At 40.0% G+C, this 22,234-nt stretch overlaps 1 protein-coding gene across 1 annotated transcript in view; it reads left to right on the top strand.

Annotated features, from left to right (window-relative positions):
- COL4A3 (collagen type IV alpha 3 chain) overlaps positions 1 to 21,793 on the top strand; it is a 132,954-nt gene extending 111,161 nt beyond the window's left edge. The window contains exons 38-52 of the mRNA XM_067740363.1: positions 1,763 to 1,889; positions 3,152 to 3,232; positions 3,617 to 3,715; positions 4,012 to 4,059; positions 7,582 to 7,767; positions 8,268 to 8,398; positions 11,586 to 11,658; positions 13,616 to 13,687; positions 13,777 to 13,902; positions 14,763 to 14,861; positions 16,145 to 16,357; positions 16,990 to 17,167; positions 17,295 to 17,409; positions 18,641 to 18,813; positions 19,431 to 21,793. Of these exons, the coding sequence (XP_067596464.1) occupies positions 1,763 to 1,889; positions 3,152 to 3,232; positions 3,617 to 3,715; positions 4,012 to 4,059; positions 7,582 to 7,767; positions 8,268 to 8,398; positions 11,586 to 11,658; positions 13,616 to 13,687; positions 13,777 to 13,902; positions 14,763 to 14,861; positions 16,145 to 16,357; positions 16,990 to 17,167; positions 17,295 to 17,409; positions 18,641 to 18,813; positions 19,431 to 19,515 (1,806 nt within the window). The 3' untranslated portion in view covers positions 19,516 to 21,793. The remainder of the gene's footprint in view (positions 1 to 1,762; positions 1,890 to 3,151; positions 3,233 to 3,616; positions 3,716 to 4,011; positions 4,060 to 7,581; positions 7,768 to 8,267; positions 8,399 to 11,585; positions 11,659 to 13,615; positions 13,688 to 13,776; positions 13,903 to 14,762; positions 14,862 to 16,144; positions 16,358 to 16,989; positions 17,168 to 17,294; positions 17,410 to 18,640; positions 18,814 to 19,430) is intronic.
- The last annotated feature ends 441 nt before the right edge of the window (positions 21,794 to 22,234 follow it).

The raw sequence follows: 22,234 nt of genomic DNA, 5'->3' as shown, positions 1-22,234 counted from the left end.
CACAACTTCAATTTCTGAGTTTATTCCCTCCAGTTTCAACCCCCAAGGAATTTCTCATAACCAACCCTGCAATTTAAGTGTGCTACCAGGAGGAGGTAGTGATCAAAAGCCCATACAAGTTGCCAGGGCAATGTTTGTTTTTCTTGTGCTACAAAGTGGCCAGTCTCTGCTATAGACTCATCTCACACAGGCTTACAAAAATAAATGTTCCAACTTTGTAATAAAAAATACTTGTCTTCTTAAACACAATAAAAGATGAAAAATAAAATAAATTTAGAGCATTATTAAAAAGCAAAACCAAAAAAAAATCCTAAGATATATACATTTATCTTTCTTAATCGTTTTAAAAGTTTCTTGTCATTGCATTACACAGAAGATTTTCTATCTTGTCACAGTGTTCTCAGCGCTTGTGCTCTGTCAACTAGAGACTGGATGCCAAAGCCCTCCCTTGTATGTGGTATCATGCAGCAACCAAAGGCTTCAGTGTGGCTCAGCTGTTCTTTTAGGTTTATCTTCTTCCATCCTTTCTGCATATAGCAGTTACACAAGGGCCAGAGCTAGAGCGATAGAGAATAATTAATAGAAATTCCCACAGGCGGGGTTCTTCACATGGGATTCCATGGATCCCTGGGGAAGCCTATTGTATCCAAAGAAATCGAATGAAAATTGTTTGGATACAGTTTTTGTTTTTGTTTTTTTTAGGAGTCTGTTATTTTTCATCAGACTTCCAAAAAGTATAAAAATCATTACTTAGGAGACTTTCTCCCTGACTCTCTTTTGAGCCTATAAAACACCACCTTTCCTAAAGATTTCCTCCAGCTGTAAAACAACAGGAAAGAAAACTTTTAGAAACCACAAAGACCCGAGAAAGTAACCCTTTACTACTTGGAGTTCAAACAAATTTCCTTTGCCCTTTATTTTTAACGAGGTCCTCAGAAAACCAGAAAGAGACTCCTTCCGCTGAAATTTTTCCTGAGTGAGGAATCATATTTGACTTAATTCACATTCAACTAATGAATAGTTTCATTTAAAGTTTTCATAGGTAACCACAGGAGAAATTTTTTAAACTATGCGTTGAACACAGAATGTGCTGGTTTTATCATGCTGGCAAATCTTAGTAACAGAATAATGAATCTTAGTCAGCTACCATCAAGATTTTGTAAGTTACTATCAAATCCATATGTTCTGGCTTATCATAAAAGTGAAGTACAGATTTAAGGAATATTAAACCATGGGAAGTTTGTGTTTTTGTTTGTTTCTTTTTTTACATGTGGTTGGCATACGTTTATCTGCATGCAGAGTATATGAAGAACACACATCCATTTGTTCTATTTCTTTCTGACCTTATTTAGTGTCTATCTCCCACTGGTCTCTAAAGCTCCATGAAGGCAGGGACTGTATCCATCACATATTCGTACATGGTTACTATTATATTCCTGGCTTCTTGGGCACAGGACTCGTGTAGCCACAGAGGTCCCGTGCTGACAAGGACTCCATGTTTGGTTTAATGCTCTGCCATTTCTGTCTTCAATTACTTTTTAAAAGTTCTTTTAAAGAGAGCTGCATTTTCATTTTGCACTGCACCCCACAAATTATGTAGCCATCCTGTTCCCAGCAGCTATCAGGGTGGTAGCACACAGCAGACACTTACCATGAATTGCTAAATAAATAAATACATAAATAGAAACCAACGTAGTTTATACTTAATTCTGATCACATATCCTGCTTATGAGAATTTTAAAGGTGTTTGACTGAATTTAAGGGAGATCCAGGATTGCCAGGTGACATGGGAAAGAAAGGAGGTAGAGGGCCACCTGGCACACCTGGATGTTCGGGCCCTGCTGCACCAGAGGGAGTTCCTGGGAATCCCGGAAGCCCTGGCCACCCAGGTGAGCTCTGGTTTTGCAACCCGAAAGCTGCAAGCGAGAAGTGTGGTATGGCCCTTGCCTCCTAGAATAGTAAATGGAAAGCAGTTTAGGCTTTTGTACTACAATTGATTTTATTCAAATCTGATCTTCAAATTCGAAGACACTAAGAAATGGCAAATGAATCGCAAGGAGCCCATTTCAGTCGACTTTGGTGACCTGAAATCTAAAAACCTCCTCCTGTAAACAAAACTTCGGGGGTGCTGCCTCAATGAATTCAGCCTAAAGACCTGAAATGTTAGCTTGTTGTCCAACTTTATATTTGTATTGGTTTTCCAGGGCTTCCAAAGCAAATACCACAGATTGGGTAACTTAAACAGAAATTAATTTTCTCCTAGTTCTGGAGGCTGGGAGTCTGAGATCCAGGTGTCGGCAGGGTTGATTTCTTCTGAGGCCTCTCTTGATAGCTTGTAGGTGGCCACCTTCTCCAGGTGTCTTTCCTCTGTGTGTCTGTGTCCCAATCTTTTCTTATAAGGATATCAGTCATATTGTGTTAGGTACTGCCTTGGTGACCTCATTTTAACTTAATTGCTTCTTTAAAGACCCTACCTGGGAATTCTCTGATGGTCCAGTGGTTAGGACTCCTCCAGGGGCCTGGGTTCAATCCGTGATCAAGGAACTAAGATCCCACAAGCTGTGTGGCATGGCCAAAAAGAAAGAAAGAAAAAAAAAAGACAATAAAGACCTACCTCCAAATGCAGTGATATTCTGAAATATAGGGAGTTAGGGCTTCATCATATGCATTTGGGAGCAACACAATTTAACCCATAGCACTGTTGTTCTAAGGGTTTTGTTGTTGCTGTTTCCAGTTTAAACATCGGCTTGCTTTCTTATTTGCTTGTTATTTGGGTTGAAGTTTTCACTTTGATCAAAAACAACTGCCAGGCCACTGGTTTGCAGCTTCAGGTCTTACCTAAAGACAATATTTAAACTATCTTTTCCAACACGGAAAGGTTCAGTGGCTTTGCTGCTAACTCCCAATTAAAGTAATAAATCAGATATTGAGCGGTCCAAGGGGCTGGGGTATGCACACCTTTGAAAATGATTGGCCATGTCTCTGCTGTGCTTCTCTGGGGAAATAACAGCCTGAAGTGACTGGTCGCAGGAGTGCCCCTTGAAGGCCAGCTTGAGCGCAGTTGACTGTAAGAGCTGACTGTTTCAGCCATTGCTGGAATCATTTATCTTTTGGTTTTCTTTTTTTCCTTCCCCTCTCTCTTCATTTATAGGAAAGCCCGGTCCTGATGGTGATTTGGGGTCTAAAGGAATCAAAGGTTTCCCTGGCTCTCCAGGAATAAAAGGCCCTCCAGGTTCCATTTTTGTACTTTGTCTAGTTCCCTTTTGTGAGGGAAGCATATTTTCTTCTGAGGCTGGAATCTCTGTCTACCGGTACCTCTGACCCATGACTGCTCCTTAGAAGGTAGCTCCCAGTTACCCAGTCTTCAGACGACAATGCAGAAAAGTGAGGTTAGGTATTATACGGATCTAATTCAAAGATCAGCTGATCTACACGTTCCAAAGTGAAAAATCCTCATGGTAGCACTAACCTGTCCATGGTTTTCACTGTGAATTTAGCTTCATATAGCTTCAGTTCTGAAAAATGAACACATTTCGCAGAATTCCACACATCTGGGGTTCACATTAGGCCACTGATAGGAAGTAAGTCCTCTCTTTGAATGGCTTTTTTTTTCCAGGCCCTCCAGGATTCCCAGGAAATCCTGGACCAGCGGGTGAGAGAGGTAATCAAGGACGTGATGGAATTCCTGGTCCAGCTGGAGAAAAAGGAGAAACAGGTACCGCTTGCTCATCATTTTGGATACACTAGTTTTCTTTTTCGTAGAATAATTAGTGTCACTGTAATCCTTCATGGCTCTAGAAATTCTTCCCTGACGGAACTGATGATATTTAATGTGTTCTGGGTATGTGATAATTCTTTCTGTAACCAAAGTGAAATTGACCAAGTGGAATAAATTTTATATACATTGGTCAGTTTCACAATTTATATATATAAATACGTATACATTTTTATATGTATATATAAATTAACTGTATGTATAGAATATTAAAATGCCAAAATTTTCTCTTTCAGGTTTGCTGGGAGCACTTCCAGGCCCAAGAGGGAAACCTGGTCCTCAAGGTGAGCAGTTCTTCCTTCCTGAACCTGGTGATATACATTTTCAAGGATAGAATCTAATTTAATATGCCTGATAGATAAAATAAACTTAGCATACTGAATTAAAGAAGTCCCAGTGGTAATATAGCATATGTATATTCTTAGTGTTCAAGTAAAAATGCTTCATTATTACCATCACCACGAAATGAACAAACTAAACACTGTGATCCAATTTTGGAATTTCCTTCCATGAAGGTCTTTAAACATGAAAAAGACTTCTGTATTTGCTTCGATGTTGTTAGCATGGTTTAAATGTATCACCTCCTAAAAAGTTGGAGGTGGAATTGATAGCTTCTCAAGGAGTTTCCTCTCCCTGCTGTTCTGAGATGCAGTAATAACACTAATCCTTTCCCAGCTTGTTATCTTCATAGGTCTGATTCCAACCTCCCAGAGCCAGCTTGTGGCTCGGGTTACTGTTTATTCAGGGATTCCCGGTAACTCTCTCAGCATCTCAGACACGGCAACTTACTGAATATGTCATTCAAAGAATATACAAGTTTTTGTTTGACAGACTGCCAGTCTGGATTTCTCATGCCAGTGTTTCATAAGATAAGCAGCTTCTTTTAACTTTTTCCATTTTGTATAGAAACCTGCCAGAAGAAATACTAGATTGTTTGTACCTTTTATTGACCCTTCTCAGCCGTAGATCCTGTAGGTAGGAGTATTTTATTAGCAAAGATTCCTAAGCCCAGTGACGGCCTCTGGTTATTGATGCTCAAAAGAACCAGCAAGAGTAGCCTGATGCTACAGAGAAACCCCACGGGGCAGGAACTGCTCTGACCTCCCAGCTCAACGTGAAAGTAGACAAGAGCCGTTCTTTCCTGTTTCTGGATGATGCGATAGTCGTTTTGGTTGAGCTCAATGTCTGCACGTCTCTCAGACCCTTCCCTCCCTCGTGAACATAAAGGCTTTTCATAACCTAGTTTTAGAATTATGGTCAAAAGGGGAGTTTCCGTTCATTTTCCTAGGCTAAGCTCACAGTTTAACCATGTGTAATGAGGACACTTTAGCATTTAATTGGAAATAAAATTTGATACCAAACGATCAAATCTTAAATTAAAAAGCCTTTAAAAACAACAAATAGCCTAACTATGAAAGCAAATGATTATGCACCTCAGTCCCTCTAGGATAAATAAATATGGAGACGAGGTCATTGATACTTGGAAGGTATGAATCCTTTTAATTAGTTTTAATTCTCCCAAATCCCAAAAAGAAATCATATTGTAAAACAAGGAAGCATCTTCATGGACATGGAATATACAACTCAAGACAGCATCCTGGTGCCTCAGACCATTGCCAGACCCTGTCGTACAATTACAGGATTTCAGAGCTTGAAGAGAGCTGAAATCATCTAAATACTTTCTTTTAAAAGTATAAATTGCAGGCATAAAAAAAGCTAAAGAACATGATAGACAAAGGGCTAGATATTCAATAGTCATCAATTTTATTTTCATCATCCCCCTAAGCCTTCCCTGCATAAAGCCCTTTCCTGTGCCACCAGCCCCCTCCTCACTTGTCCTTCTTCCTTTCTTCTCTCTCCCATTTTCATGCCATTTACCACTTCTAGAATAACACAAAGATGGGAGAGAAGAGGGAGAGATTATTTTCAATTCAAGCAACATCTTCCATTTATGAATGTCAAAGCACAATTTCTTGAAAGTTCTCTGAGATGAAAAATATTAGTATTAAGTTGTGACCTTTTGCAGGGTCTTCTCTGGTAAATCCAAACCTCTCGCCACATTTGTCCCTTCCAGACTAGTGTTTGTGTTATGGGGGAGAATCAGAGGACAGAATGGGGATGGCAACTTTGTCGTTCCTTTTTCTGGGTTTGTCTGGGCAACACTTTAAATGCACAAACCAGCCATGAAGTTTAGCTTTTTTTTTTTTAATGTATGTATGTATGTATTTATTTACTTTTGGCTGCTTGGGTCTTTGTTGCTGCGGGCGGGCTTTCTCTAGTTGCAGCGAGCGGGGACTACTCTTCGTTGTGGTGCGTGGGCTTCTCATGCGGTGGCTTCTCTTGTTGCAGAGCTCTAGGCGCACGAGCTTCAGTAGTTGTGGCTTGCAGGCTTGGGATTAGTTGCTCCGCAGCATGTGGGATCTCCCCGGACCAGGGCTCGAACCCTTGTCCCCTGCATCAGCAGGTGGATTCTTAACCACTGTGACACCAGGGAAGTTCCGAAGTTTAGCTTTTTAGTGCTCTATTGAATTATCAGTGATTGAATAATATCATTGTAATTAAATATCACCAGATAATAATGATTATGGCTTACATGGACAGAGTACTTTAAAGGTTACACCATGCTTTTCCATCTGTATATTCTCTCACTTGATATTTAAAAAACTGAGTTAAGTCAGATATCACCTTCATTTTTTATTTTTTTTAATTTTTATTATTATTTTTTTTTTGGCTGTGCTGGGTCTTCGTTTCTCTGCGAGGGCTTTCTCTAGTTGTGGCAAGCGGGGACCACTCTTCATCGCGGTGCGCGGGCCTCTCACTATCGCAGCCTCTCCTGTTGCAGAGCACAGGCTCCAAACGCACAGGCTCAGTAGTTGTGGCTCACGGGCCTAGTTGCTCCGCGGCATGTGGGATCCTCCCGGACCAGGGATCAAACCCGTGTCCCCTGCATTGGCAGGCGGATTCTCAACCACTGCGCCACCAGATAAGCCCCCTGGCAGGAGTTCTTTAGACCCAGCCAAGTTGTCAATTACTTGCCGCGCAGTCTTAATTTGGATGTTTGGTGGTCATCTGGGTGGATCTTTTCACGTCCAAAGAGATAGAGCAATAGGAGAATGAGAAAGACTGAGGGGGAAAAGCCTTGGCCTCAGTGCGCTTCTTCACAGCCAGAGAACTGGTCTCTGGCAGATCCTGCAGGTGACGTCAGCTGCCCCTTAACGGGCTACTCGAATCTACGTGGCTCAGGATAAGGCCCAGCCACCCTTCAGAGGGGAGCCATAGCCCAACAGGCGGATCGAGATTATGGCCTTGGAGGCCCCGCACTGGGTGCCAGAAAAGATGCTACAGGAAAGAGAGTGGGGTGCGAGAGGATGGTCACATCCCAAGTCATGTCCGAGTCCCTGGGATGGCCGCCCAGTGTGGGTTCTTGGCTTTGTGCAGGCAAGAATTCAAGAGCAAGACACAGTAAAGTGAAGGAAGGTTTATTCAGGGAGATACACACTCCATAGACAGAGTGTGGGCCATCTTGGAAGGCCAGAGGCCTCACCTTCATTTTTTAGATAAGAAAACGGAGACTTGTAACAGTGAAGAGACTTTATCAGGATCAAACAGCTAAGTGGAGTCAGAATTGAGTCTAGTCTAGACCCAGTCCTTGTAGACCTGTATCTCTTTTGTCAGCCTCTTAAAAAAAATTATCTTGTGAAGCTTAACACCTTTAATCAAAGTGCCTACATTATTAGGGATAATCACAAACTATAACACCACATATAGGGGCATTACAGGAACTTACCAGGCGTTTTTCTTTGCAGGAGCCAAAGGAGACAGGGGAGCCCCAGGCTTGCCGGGCCTCCCTGGCAGGAAAGGGCCAGTGGGAGATGCTGGGCCTCGAGGGCCCATTGGCATGACAGGACCTCAAGGGCCACCAGGCTTTCCTGGTTCAATCATCCCTGGCCAAAAAGGAGATCGAGGTCCACCTGGCAGAAGAGGAAACCCAGGTAGAGGATCTACTTCTAAATACGATGAAAGAGTGAAAGTAACATTTGATGTCTTTCAATCTTCTCGTGACCATCTTGCTTCTTTTCCCCTCTGGTCTCCTCTGGCTTCCCATGCCCACCTGTCCTCACATGGGGTGCAGTAAGGCTGTTGGTGTTGAGGCAGAGGGACCTGTTTGAAAAATTAGTACATACCAAATTAATGAGCCTGGAAGAGAGAGATGCATCCATTCATCAATATTTATTGAGTTCCTACTCTGTATAAGGTACTGGGTTAGACACAGACCCTGCTCTAACAGCCCGTCATCAGGGAGAAGCAGTTCCTGCCTTGTGCCAGGCGCTTGGCTGGCATTATCTCATTCACAATCCTGTCATACCCCACGAGGCAAAGTATGTTCGCTGTAACGATAAAGTACAGAGTTTGCTCTTCATTCAAAAGGGTAACTGACAGGAGCTGCAAAGCCCCCTGAGTGGCAATACTGACAGGCTTTTTGTAAATTCAGGTGAGCCTGGTCCCCCTGGACCTAAAGGGGGTCCCGTAGAAGGCATAAAAGGAGACAAGGGATTTATGGGCCAACCTGGCCCAAGAGGTCCGCCTGGAACTGTAGGAGACATGGGGCCACCAGGTCATCCGGTAAGTGTGGAAAATTATTTTGACGTCTTAGATTCTTCTAAATCGATTGCCAGGATCAGATGTAACTGGAGGCAACAAAAATTTCCCACTTGTGATGCTTCTGTGTAGTGCACCCCAAAAAAGATGGAGTCCAGAAGGTTCAAAGAATCTTAAGAGTTGGACAGATTTGGTCTCCAAGAGGCCTCTGAAAGTTTGGTCCATATGGGACCCTTCTCTATGTCATTCCCGACCTTTTCTTGTTTAGACTCTGAACAGTTCCATTCTAGATGACAACATAATTTTTCTCTATTAATATGCTTTCAAAATGATCTTTGCCGGGCTTCCCTGGTGGCGCAGTGGTTGAGAGTCCGTCTGCCGATGCAAGGGACACGGGTTCGTGCCCCGGTCCGGGAAGATCCCACATGCCGCGGAGCGGCTGGGCCCGTGAGCCATGGCCGCTGAGCCTGCGCATCCGGAGCCTGTGCTCCGCAACGGGAGAGGCCACTACAGTGAGAGGCCCGCGTATCGCCAAAAAAAAAAAAAAATTATCTTTGCCATCCCCTAAATGTCTATTTATTTTCTCCCCATGACATACCTTCCAGTATTTGTAAATAACTGCCATTTCCTTCTATTTTCTTTCTCAATAAATACATGGGTTTTTTTTCTCTCAAATTCAGTTTAAGATGTCATCAGCTCTGCCTCTATTCTGAATATATCTTAGTTTGTCAATACCTTAAAAATGCAGCCCCTGGGACAAACACCTTACAGGAGTAAGAACTCAGTACCCCACGGAGTGGCTAGAGGATGGAAGAGTCTCACTATCCTGAACATTCTGTTTTATAATCCAACCTAAAATTCCACATGAGCTGTTTGGCAGCCTCATTACCACACAGTCATCACACATTGAGCTTATAGTCAACGAAAGACCTTGTGCCTTTTCCTCATGAACTGCTACTAAGTTCTCTCCATTACTTTTTTTTTATTTTTATTTTTGGCTGCGTTGGGTCTTCGTGCTGCATGTGGGCTTTCTCTAGTTGCAGCGAGTGGGGCTACTCTACGCTGCGGTGCACGGGCTTCTCACGGCAGTGGCTTCTCTTGCTGTGGAGCACGGGCCCTAGGCACGCTGGGTTCAGTAGTTGTGGCACGTGGGCTCAGTAGTTGTGGCTCGCGTGCTCTAGAGCACAGGCTCACTTGCTGTGGCTCACGGGCTTAGTTGCTCCACGGCATGTGGGATCTTCCTGGACCAGGGCTGGAACCCGCATCCCCTGCATTGGCAGGTGGATTCTTAACTACTGCGCCACCAGGAAAGCCCTCTCCGTTACTTTTTGTCTTGTCTATTTGTATACTTGCGACATAAGGGCAGAACTTACACATTTACCTTCCTTAGTTATCATCTTGTTCCTTCAGGCTCATGTTTCCAGCCTATTAAAATCTCTCAATTCACAGCATCTCACTCAACACTATGGCTTCCCTAGCTTTCTCTTAACAGCATATTTGAAAAACCTGATCCCTCTGTTTACATCAAATTCTTGGAAACTAATGAGGAAATCGGTTATGTCAGAGATGTTCTGTGTTTCCTTGTGATGGGTAATGAGGTTCTTCAGCATGGCTTCTTGTCAGGAAACATGTTACACTCTCTTAAGCTCTCTTGGTATTTGGTTTCCAGAATCTACCTTTTTAAAACTTTTTTTTTAAGTGAGATATTTGCCCAACTCCAGTCTTAGGTATTTCTCATGTTCTCCGTGATTCTTTGAAAGTGGCAAACACTAATCCTATGATCACACTGAAAGTCCTTCCAAGGACACTGGGATGTGGAAAGTCTGGTTTGGAAATGCGATCTCTCTTAAATCCCCTGTGCCTCCAAGGTTAGTCTAGGCTTCTACATTTGCGCTTGAAAGAAAATTCTTCTTGATGGATATCTAAACTGACTCCTTGCCCTTAACCGCTCTCTCCTTGCAGGAAGCAGCTTCTTCTCCACCCTAGGGCAGGGCCTGGCACCAGAGCTTCCTCCCTGGTTATCTTTACCTCTGGAGAACAGGCCAGACTTCAGAAGCCTGAGACTCCTTGATCACATGGTTGTTTTCTCTCTCTCCTTTTTTTTTTTTTTTTTTTGTGGTACGTGGGCCTCTCACTGCTGTGGTGTCTCCCGTTGCGGAGCACAGGCTCCGGACGCGCAGGCTCAGCGGCCATGGCTCACGGGCCCAGCCGCTCCGCGGCATGTGGGATCCTCCTGGACCTGGGCACGAACCCGCGTCCCCTGCATCGGCAGGCGAACTCTCAACCACTGTGCCACCAGGGAAGCCCTCTCTCTCCTTTTTTAACCTCACACCACCTTATCTAAGAAATAGGACTGTTCTTTCTTTCATCTTCTAGCTCCAAAGACAGCAGGCTGAAAGACCAGTTTTGTTATTGTCGGCATTTTCCATGACCTTCAATTCATTGTTTTCAAGTAATAGCATTCTGTCTCATTCATATGGACAGTATAAGAGTAGATGCAATATACATTCTGACATAGAACTCTTTTCGGAAGCCCTGTTTCCTCCCCGCTCCTCCGATGGCCTTGCTTGAGCATCTTGCTTGAGGTTCAGCAATTAGTCTGAACCTCATAAGGAGGGAGCATCTCTGCCCAGTCAGACCACTGCATCTTTGCCAAACATGCATGTCAAAACTCCCCTGTCAACCCCTTCATGCTCCCATCCCTGGAACCTTTACTTCTATCACTCTGACCAGAGTAAGTTATAACCCTGATGGCTTAGTTAGAATGATGGTGGGTGCTACAATTCAACAGCAACTCTGTTGCCTTTGCAAGAATTACAAATACAAATTATAATTTCCATCCTGGCAATCTGGTACCTATTCTTCCTGAAAGATCTTCAAATACTGGGCAGTTCACTTTAGAATACAGAATATCCAATTGTATCCAATACTCACACCGACACACATTAACATGAGAAGTTATGTTGGCTCTTGGGCTTAAGGGTAGTTTTTACTTCTTTCTTATTGAAAATGACAGTCATAAGGTGAGGTAGGTGGCACAGGAGTTACAGGAGGTGAAATACTGGATTGGAATGTAAAAATGATGTCTGACAACTTTAACTCATTCTGACCCAACATATATCCTATATGCTTTTAAAAAAAACAAACTGTAGTGAGTATTGTGATTTTAAAAATATGTCTGTTGTTCTGCTCTTTCTTATTTAAAATATAGGGAGTACCAGGTGCCCCAGGTCTGCCAGGGGTCAGAGGTGATCCTGGATTCTATGGATTTCCGGGCATGAAAGGTACTGTTTTTGTGCACTACTCTTTGGATGCAAAGACAATGACCATGATTCATATTTTAGGGTACACAAATGTTTACTGAACCCCTACGGTCACCACAGACAGTTGGGATACAAATAGGACCTCAGTATGAACGAAGAAGGAAGACTTCACCAGCACACAACCCCAGGGGCCTTAAAAATTAAACCATAGCTTAAGGATGGAAACTGTAGAAAAACTCAAAACAGGAACAGTTTAAAGTGGTTACCTTTGAGAGTACTGATGTGTGTCGGGCTGGGGGATAAGGAACTACATCAGCGGCAACAGTATTGCTTTGAATGGTTTATTTTACTTTGTGCATGTGTGATAATTTTAAGAAGCTGAAAATCTAAAAGAATATTCACCAAGCTGATAATGGGGGAGGGTAAGTAAATTTTTATATGCAGATTCAAGCACTTGTTTTTTTATGGGGCACATGTATTATGTTTTTAATCAGAGAAGACATGTAATTTGGAGACTTTAAGTTTAAAATGTTCATACACATAAATTTAAACTTCAGGTTTCAGAAAATAATTCTCAAATCTTCCATAAGGGTGCTATGACCTCAAATGACATTTTGAATATTGGATTTGTTGTCTTAGCTGGTTAAATCCACTGGTATTGTTTTGTGTGTGCAGGGAATCTATTATCGTAGACTAAATAGATGCTACACAAGAATTTCAACCAAAGTGAACAAAACCATGTTTCTGTGAAAGACAAACTTTTTCAGGTCTGAGGGAGGACAAGCTGGAGTTTAAAGAGAGCCTTTTCAATGCTTTCAACCACTGGCTCTTCAAGGAGCAAAATAGCAAAGAAGAAATCAAAGCAAGTGATTTTGAGGAGTCTCCCTAGACACTGGGTTGGTGAACACTGTCAGACAGCCTGGGGAAAAGGTGTGCACCTGCCACTGCCCCGAGTCTCAGAACAGGAGCAGCTAAGACTTGAAAACTTATAGAAAGGCCCTACTAAAGAAAGAAATATTCTGGTGAAATATTTACAGGTATATAGAGGGAAGATTAGTAAAATCAGTTCTTTGGAATATGTTCCATGAAACACATTCAATTAGTCTCTTAGATTCCAGAATAAGACTGTCTGTCATCTGGCGCTACCTATGAGTTTGCAGTTCTTTATGTGGAAACTTTTAATCCCCAAAGGGAAAAATACTTAGGCCTCTTCTGGTAGATGTAAGCAAATGTTAACACTATCCTCAAGTTCTGATATCCAGTGGATAATTTATAGTGTAGTTGCCAGTTACCTTTGGGTAATATAATTGTTTTATTATATTTCTGCTATCAATATCATGTTTAGTATTAAGTTCTTTCTAAGTAATCAGATGTAATGTCTACATTTTGTCAAGATTTTTTAAAAGAGAATATTTCTCCAAATCGATGGTTCTTGGTAACATTTCATTCATGTCAAAGACTGTTTGGGAGAGAAATCTTACCTCTTTCATAGTTTACGTCAAAGTAGATATTCCATATGAGCTCATGAGAGTTTCTGACATAACTAACTTTGGGCTACTAGTAAAGCTAGAGTAATAAGCTGATAAAGTAGATAACTATTGATAACGAATATAATTCACTAGGAAGTGCTAAAATAGGTTTTAATGTCACTTCATATTTTACCTTAAATATTAAATTGAATAGGTTTCTGAACTTAAAAAGTGAACTCTTAGGAATCCTTCCCCTTCAATGCTAAAATACTAGTTCTTAATGCCTACTTCTAGAATATATTTTTAATAGACATTAAACATGGCTACATGGCTAATTGGGTCCAAGTGAAATTCCACAACCCACACAAATATAACTAAGTTGCAGCCATTGTCACAGAACTCATAACCTCCGGTCATAACTGCCATTATCTAGAGTCGACCATCAACCTAAAGAGCTGGGAAACCCATTGTTCTATGTGGAATCACATTGCCTTTTTATTTTTTTTAAGGGGAGAAGGGTAATTCAGGATTTCTGGGACCAAGTGGACCTCCAGGGCGAATTGGGCCAAAAGGACCACCTGGTAAATATTATTTCTTTAGTATTGCTGTCCATGAAGAAACAGTAACTCATCAGGAAAGCCATCATCTTCTTATATGTTCATGTCAATAGGTGTACGTGGAGACCCTGGCACAGTGAAGATCATCTCCCTTCCAGGAAGCCCAGGCCCACCTGGCCCACCTGGAGAACCAGGGATGCAAGGAGAACCTGGGCCCCCGGGGCTACCGGGAAACCCAGGTGTGGAACTGGCAGCATTGACTGGGACCACTAGGAAGCAGTTGAACCAAAATACCTGTAAAGAGCCTTGGAAACAAATGATACAACTTCACAGAAAATGTTACACATTACAGTGTTTTTAATAATCAGCTTTAGCATTGAGCTCATTTTACTCTTGACCAGCAAATAAAACTCCTTTTGAGTCTATTGAAAACTGTTGTGTGTAGTATAAACTTGAACAAATACACTTTAGGAAACTCAGGATTTTTTTGGTTAAGGTAAAAGTATGAAGTCTATCTTCTCTGACAACTGTCATTCTTAGAGTTCTGACTATTTATAAATGATTGCCCAAATAAACTTGAGTTTCAGGTATTTATACTTTTCTAACAGTTTGTACAGTACTTGGAAGAGTAGTAAATGCAAATGTATGCTTAATATTATGAAATCTTTTCAAAATATTGGTTCATGGAAATTGACTAACCCTTTTTTATAGTCTTAGCATATTGTAATAGACTTCTGAACGGAATTGTTGTGTTCTACGTTTGCCTGAATCACCTGGGAGATAAGAGAGAGACGATTTATTACTTTGATCAATACAAGGGCATAGTGAATTCTGGAGCGACATAAATCAAAATGGTAGCACAATTTTAAACTGCTGTATTTCATATACTCCTAGTTCACTTTTCAGGGTTTTTTTTTTCCCCCTGGGAAGTAGAGTGTAACATGTTGGATGACCAGCTGTCCCAGTTTGCCCAGTCTGTTCTCTTTGCAGGACTTTTATTGCTGAAACTGTAGAAGTCTTGGGTAAACTGGGATGGTCGGCCACCCTGCATTTTTTTCTATATGATCCATTCAATACAATGTTGGTTTTTTTTGCCTAGGACCCTGTGGGCCAAGAGGTAAACCAGGCAAGGATGGACTACCAGGAACCCCTGGACCAATTGGAGAAAAAGGCAACAAAGGTTGTAAAGGAGAGCAAGGTAAACAAACAGCTGGCTGTTCTCCTTCACTGAAGGAGAGCTATTACCCATATATATACAGAGAAAGGAGCCTTGTTCAAATTTGTGACTATAAGATCTAGATCAAGATCTAGATCTAGATCTTTCAATTTGTGTTGTGCAGATTAGACTAAAAGCGGGGGCAAAATGTTCTTTCGGAAGAAGACAGAAAATCAAGAGTTACTGGAATAAACCATTCTTCCTATCTGTTAACTGGACAAATGTACTTCAGATTTTTAACCTGAGGACACACAGGCCTAATGAAACACCAGTTCTATTTTCAGAAAAGCAGATACTGTGTACTTAGTTGATAATATCTACTTGTAAGAGTAGCACCTAAGTACATAGTTGGAAAAACATTACCTTGATATGAACAGAAGAGCAACTTAGTATCCCTATTTAGGAAAGCTGTCTTTTAACTTTGCCATTCTTGAATACTAACTCAACAACTCATGTACGTGTCCCAAAAGGGGGCCTCTTTAAGTACTTTAGTCTGAACATAAACTTATATGTGTCAATTTGATATGCCCAGATCAAAACCTACCTTCTGCAAAAGTTTCAAAAGCACCTTTCTAGAAAATACCCAGCTCTCCAAATCTTATTTTTTAGGATTGCTGACTTTGTTAAAGTAAGAGAAAACTCTAAATGTGATTTCGAATTCATTGACATATGCCCAGATCTACTATAATACAACTGTAAAGACTAGAGATTTGTCTTTAAATATGCTAACTAATAATATTAATTGTAATATTAACTGCATAATCACTCATGACTTAGAATTGTCCTGAGTGCTTTAAAACATTATTAATCATTCGACTTTCCTTAAAAATGTGTTTTTCAAAATGGTAAAAAATAAAACTCTTATTAATAATCCCATAAATTTAAAAACTTTACTGACCAAGTCTGGGTTACAGAATGGGGCCAAAGCAAGAGCAAGGCTACTACAACACAAACTGTGCTGAGAATTATTCACAAGTAGACAGAGTTTGTCTTGAGGTCAGGCACCACAGGGCAATACGAAGATGAAAACGTGATCTCAAAAGACTCATCATCAGATATACACAAATATCTATCGTAAGAGGCATTTGTAATAAAATAGTCAACATTTAAGAATATTCTTTGGCCATTTTATAAACCATTACTCTTTAGGACTCCTTTCTGTATTTGAGGCTTAATCAATATATATAAACATTTAAATTCTTATTTTGGAAAGACAAGTTTGAGGTTTCATTTGTGTTGCAACGTGTTTAATGTGTTTTTTAAAGGACCGCCTGGATCCGATGGCCTGCCGGGCTTGAAGGGGAAACCTGGAGACACTGGACCACCTGCAAGGGGGACAACGATGAGGGGCTTTGTCTTCACCCGGCACAGCCAGACCACGGCGATTCCCTCCTGTCCAGAAGGGACAGAACAACTCTATAGTGGGTTTTCTCTTCTCTTTGTACAAGGAAACGAACAAGCCCATGGACAGGACCTGGGTAATGCCCTCATTCTCATTTCTAGCTACTTTGTTCCACATGCAGACTCTACATTTTTATGGCATGGGGTACTTCCCTCTGAAGTTAAGTATAAACAACCTGAGTATCTCACAGCACTTTTTAAAGAGAGTAAATAAGATGTTGGCCTGTCTAATATTCATTCCGGAATGTTAGCTCTAGAAGGAGCCTGGCTCATGAATGTCAATCTAGCTCATCCTGTGCAACGCAAAGACTTTTCACTAAAATACCTGTCTGCTTTTTAATCTTCAAAGTAACATCTTTTCTAAAGATTTGTCTGGTTATTGGCTAGCATATACATATGAAGAACTGGGAATACTTCGAAGCAGACATTTTTCCAAGCAACCTCTGCTAGTCCTTAAATTCTAGACTGATTAGAAACGGCCACAGGAAGTGTTAAAGGTGGAAGAACGAAGGAGGATTTCTTTCCCTATTGGATCTTTAATTTCTACCAGTATTAAAACTTTTCAATCACACATTTTGTAAATAGCTCTTTTGTGTTGTCCTTCTCCAGTTTTTGCCATAGGTTGTGTTTTAATTAGCCTCTGTCTAGTAATGATAATCAAAATAATTTGAATTTACTGAAGGTGACACCCAGTCTGATGTTTTATTAGGAACTCTTGGGAGCTGCCTGCAGAGATTTACTACGATGCCATTCTTATTCTGCAATATCAATGACGTATGTAATTTCGCATCTCGAAACGATTATTCATACTGGCTGTCAACACCAGCTCTGATGCCAGTGGACATGGCTCCAATTACTGGCCGGGCCCTGGAGCCTTATATTAGCAGGTAAAATCCCAATCCCTTAGTTTCGTGATGGGAGCAGTTGAATCACTTCGTTTGTAATGGAATGTAAGGCAGCACGTCATGGTGCAGAAAGTGGCGATGCTGCCATCTTCTTTGTTTCGTGTTACAGATGCACTGTCTGTGAAGGTCCTGCGATTGCCATAGCTGTTCACAGCCAAACTACTGATATCCCCTCATGTCCTCCTGGCTGGATTTCTCTCTGGAAAGGATTTTCTTTCATCATGGTAAGGAGAAAAGGAACAGTAAATTCATAGTAAAGATAATCTGTGGAATCTTACATTGGGCTGGATGAGACGTGGCCCCAGGAATATTGCTTGACATCAATATACACAATGTGCTGTGGATATTTGCTTGAAAATCTGCAAATATACTTTTTTTTACTTCAAGTAAGTTGTTCTTTGGTAAATAATGGAGCATTTTAAAAAATAGACTTCTCAGAAAGAGACTACCCACAAATTCTAAGTAAGACATTTAAGTGAAGAGTAGCTACCATATTGGTAATAGAATGCCTTTTTTAAAAAATGTGGCAGCTGTTTTATATATCCTCCAAAAGCCTTCTGAAAACCCTGCAAGGTAGTTTCTATCATCTACAGTTTTACAAGTAAGAATTAAGTAAAGAAATTTCCTCAGGGCCTCACAACTAGTAAGTGGTAAGACTGGGATTTGAATCTGAGCCTGTCTGCTCCAAAATCTTTGTGCCTTATACTGTGACCCTTTGAACTTCCTATGAAGATGGGAACTAAAAGAAACAGCCTTTTAAAGAAAAATTCCCGAGATGTAAGTACTAAGTGAAGAAATCTAGGGATTAACATTTGTGATTCTGATACCTGCACAAACGTGGCTAGTGGTCATTCATATTCTGTGTAGCATCATTTATGATATACTCTTCCCCCTTCTTTACTCACAGACGTCCATTCATTCAATCATTAATTCAACAAATATTTATTTAACACCTACTATATGCCTTGACCATTCTAGGTACTAAGGATACTGGCAGCGAACCAAAGTTCCTGCTCTCATGGAGCTTATATCCTAGTGATAGACATATAAACAAGAAGACAAAATAACAATAATAGTAATGAGTTCAGGCGGTGAACAGTCCTAGGAAGGAAATAAGGCAAGATAAGGGGAGAGACTGATAGGGATGAAGTCGAGGAAATCTTTTTGGAGGTTATATTTAAGCGGACTCCTGAATGACAAGGAAGAACCAGTCAGACCTGGGGAAAAGAGCATTCCAGGCAAAATAAATAGCTTTTATTTTATTTTTGATGACTATCCTTCAAGTTGGAAGGTAGCTGGAGTGTTAGTAAATTTGGGTAAAGAAGCACAAGAGGTTTAATTCATCCTTCTGGGTTTTTTTCTTACTGTCTTCTATTACAACAAAGAACATTTTCGAGCATTGAAAATGTGAGCAGTATGCAAAGAATTCTTATTTGGATACTTTTATTATGATAGTTCACAAGTGCAGGTTCAGAGGGCGCTGGGCAGGCACTGGCATCCCCTGGCTCCTGCTTAGAAGAATTCCGAGCCAGTCCATTTATAGAATGTCATGGAAGAGGAACATGCAACTACTATTCAAATTCCTACAGTTTCTGGTTGGCTTCATTAGACCCCAGAAGAATGTTCAGGTAACTATTCACAGTCACGTTTAATGTGATGACTCAATTGCATAACGATTCAAAGCTTGCCTATGTTAGATTTTCATGCCCTGTGTGTTGACGTACTCACATCTAAAACATCTCCCCATGCCAATAAAATCCTGTTTAGCCTGTTGAGCCAATAAAATCCAGTTTACAAGTGGTCTAGAGTCAACAGGTAGCCCTGGTTTGTGCTACTGTACCAATAAAGACCAAAAAAAATGTGATTTTTGTCATCACTAAATGTATTTAATATTTATATATGAATTTATAGACTACTGAATGAAACTGTCAATACTAAATGATCTGCTAATCTTAATTTACTGTATTGGAAGACTTGTGAGTAATACAGAGTATTGAAAGGATAGGAGTAGTTTTTATTTCAGAAAAAATGATCCATAAGTTTGCACCTGCAAGTTGCTACTAAATACAACTAAAATACTGACATAGATACCTTTTCAGAAATATACCTCCCTATAATAAAGTTTAGATGAGCTACAATATTCATTAATAAAACTCGAACCCAGGAAGTATTTCCCTTTTATCTATAAATTGATGAAACTTTTTGTGGGTTTTTTTTTTTAGTTTTGTTTTGTTTTTTATTTCAGAAAACCTATTCCATCAACTGTGAAAGCTGGGGAGTTAGAAAAGATAATAAGTCGCTGTCAGGTGTGCATGAAGAGGAGACATTGAAGAAATAAAGAAAAAATAGAACTGTGACTTTTCATCCTAAATAACCAAGTAATGATAAAGAACATGCAGTTATTTAAGTATTTTTCTCTAACCAAACAGTATCGCCCTATGATGGCTTAGTACAAAGTTGCTATTTGTTTCCCCACACAACAAAGCATTCTTTTAAGTTAGTTCTGTGATACTGCTCTCTAAATCTGTACTGTGTCAAAGTTCCCTAACTCAAGGCAGTAGACTTTTCACAAAATATCACTGAAATTGTATTCCATTTGTATCCAATGCACTAAGTAAATGGTGACTGTATAAAGTTTGATGCTACAAGTTAAGAGCTATTTGGTCTACTGGATTCCCAGGATTTGCCCCCCTTCTATTCCAGTCTTTGAGACTCAGGGAGGCTAAATCTGTTTTAGATTGCCCAACCACCCGCTTCCTAAAGCTTTAGACCCAGGGTAGGGAAGGGGATGGAGACAAGTGGAATACTAGAGCATCATGAATAAACTGGACTTTCAAACCTGGTGAGTAACCTAAGGCCTAAGGGAACCAGAATTGAACTGAGGTTTATGGATTTTTCTAGTGCTTTTTCAAACATACCCAAGACTATGGCCAAAAGGGGGTTGCTCTGAGTGGAATCATAATAGCCTGGGAAATACTGTCTGGTTTTGGTTTACATTTTTTAAAAGATATTTTTGTTTGTCCATTGAATTCATTTCACTGCAGCAATATAGCTTGCTTATATTCAAATAGATACAATTTTTACCCTAGTGAATTAATTACATCCACACAAATAACAAGGACACTACTTCCTAAATGTGCACTTTATCCCCATCCCTATAAATCTTGGTGCATACCTTATAAAATAGTAGTTCAGCAATCCATGGAAGAAAAGTCATTTGTTAGCTGATCAGGCTCAGAATATTTTTCCTTTGCTCTAAATATTCCATTTAAACTGGGTGTTCAGAGATTTATTCCCTTGTTAACTGTCTAATTCTTCCTTTGTAAAAACATGTTTTTGATATTCTTACAAACCATTGAAAGAGTCCATTGTGTAAAAATCTTGATGTACGAATTGTATAGTTTGGCAGTTGTATGTCAACTATGCTTCCTGATCCACCTAGGTGGAGTTGGTGCTGATATTTAAATTCAGGTTATTGCTTCAGCCTCAGTTGCTCTGTAAGTGAAGATGTGACCCCAGAGGACAGCACAGACTGTGACCTTGGTTGGCATCCTTCACTGCTCATGTGACTACTGTCAAGCCATTTTTACATTTAAACTGAGAAGTGCATTTTACTTATTTACTTAGACTCATTTTTTTTTCAGACTCATCTGATACTAAGACTTCTTTTGCTCTAAAAATATCCTACTCTCTTAATTGTACTATCACGGCATAGGGCTAGCTGATCTCCACAAACCCTGTGTAGGTCAGCAATTCTCAAAATGTCGTCTCTAGACCAGCAGCATCAGCAGTATCTGGGTACTGGCCGTAAGTGCAAATTCGAGGGCTCATCCTAGACCTTTAGAATCAGAAACGCTGGGGGTAAGGCCCAGAAATCTGTGTTTTAACAAACCCTCCAGGTGATTTCTGATTGGGAAGAACTGCTCTAGGCAAACACTCAAGAAACAATTCTACAGACAGTTACCAGGTACAGCTGGCTTTGGTTCACTGCCAGTATCATTGCTCCATCCATGCCTCTCTTTAAAGTCCAAAATCACAAATGACCTTAAGGTCATCTAATTTTACTAATAAGTAAATGCTCTGTACTGGTGCTAATGCCAAATGACTGGCCTCTGCTTGTCCCCAAGCCTCCATCTTTTCTTGCCCTCTTATCAGTGTTTAACTTCTGAGGAAGACAAGTGATGCTAAAACCTTAAATTCCAATGAAGCCATATTAACAGTTGCTCAGTCCCACTTCTAAGACTGAGCATTAAAAGATAGTTCATGTGCATTTCTTTCCAGATACCTATCAGTAGTTTATAAGGTTAGGAAGATTTAACTTTGTAGATAAATGTAAATAACTTGTTTCTTTTAAATTTCGGGCTTCAACTTTGGAATTTCACAGTGTGCTGAAATAGTGGATTTCTCAAAGGTCTTTTTACAAGATAAACATTATTAAGTAACTTATTTATAAAAGTATTACAATAATTCTAAATTTGAATTTTATTGCTAATTTAACTTACAAAGATTTTTCTATGCATCCAATGTAACTTACTGCTACTAAATTTAATATTTACTCTATAACCAAATGAAATATATTTAAAATATATTGAATATTTTATATTATATCTTGACAAAATTACAATGTTGTAATGTACTAATATTTCTGTAATTACAGCTTAAGTATTATTTTATTGTATTGTCTAAGAATAAAATGGAAAAAATTATATCTGGTCTTATTTTTTTCAAAATGTAAACAAATTTTTTTGGATTGTAAAAGCAGTATATGTTCACTGTAAAAACAACAGCAATTATGAAGAAGAATATAAAAATTGCCATGATCTAACCCTCACCCTCACCCAACTTTTTTCTTGTAAATATATTTTTAAACAAAAATGGAATAAAAAGCATGCTGTCTTGAAACTAAAATTTTTAATCAAACTTAATACACTGTGGACATATTTTCACATCAATAGATAAGAACTAATCATTATTTACATGGATTTCCTATATAAATCAATGAATTGATGGACATTTATTTTAGTTTTATTATGGACATATTATACACAT

The sequence above is a fragment of the Pseudorca crassidens genome, chromosome 6, assembly GCF_039906515.1.
Source record: "Pseudorca crassidens isolate mPseCra1 chromosome 6, mPseCra1.hap1, whole genome shotgun sequence".
Classification (NCBI taxonomy): domain Eukaryota; kingdom Metazoa; phylum Chordata; class Mammalia; order Artiodactyla; family Delphinidae; genus Pseudorca; species Pseudorca crassidens.
This window is presented reverse-complemented; position numbering and strand designations above follow the sequence as displayed.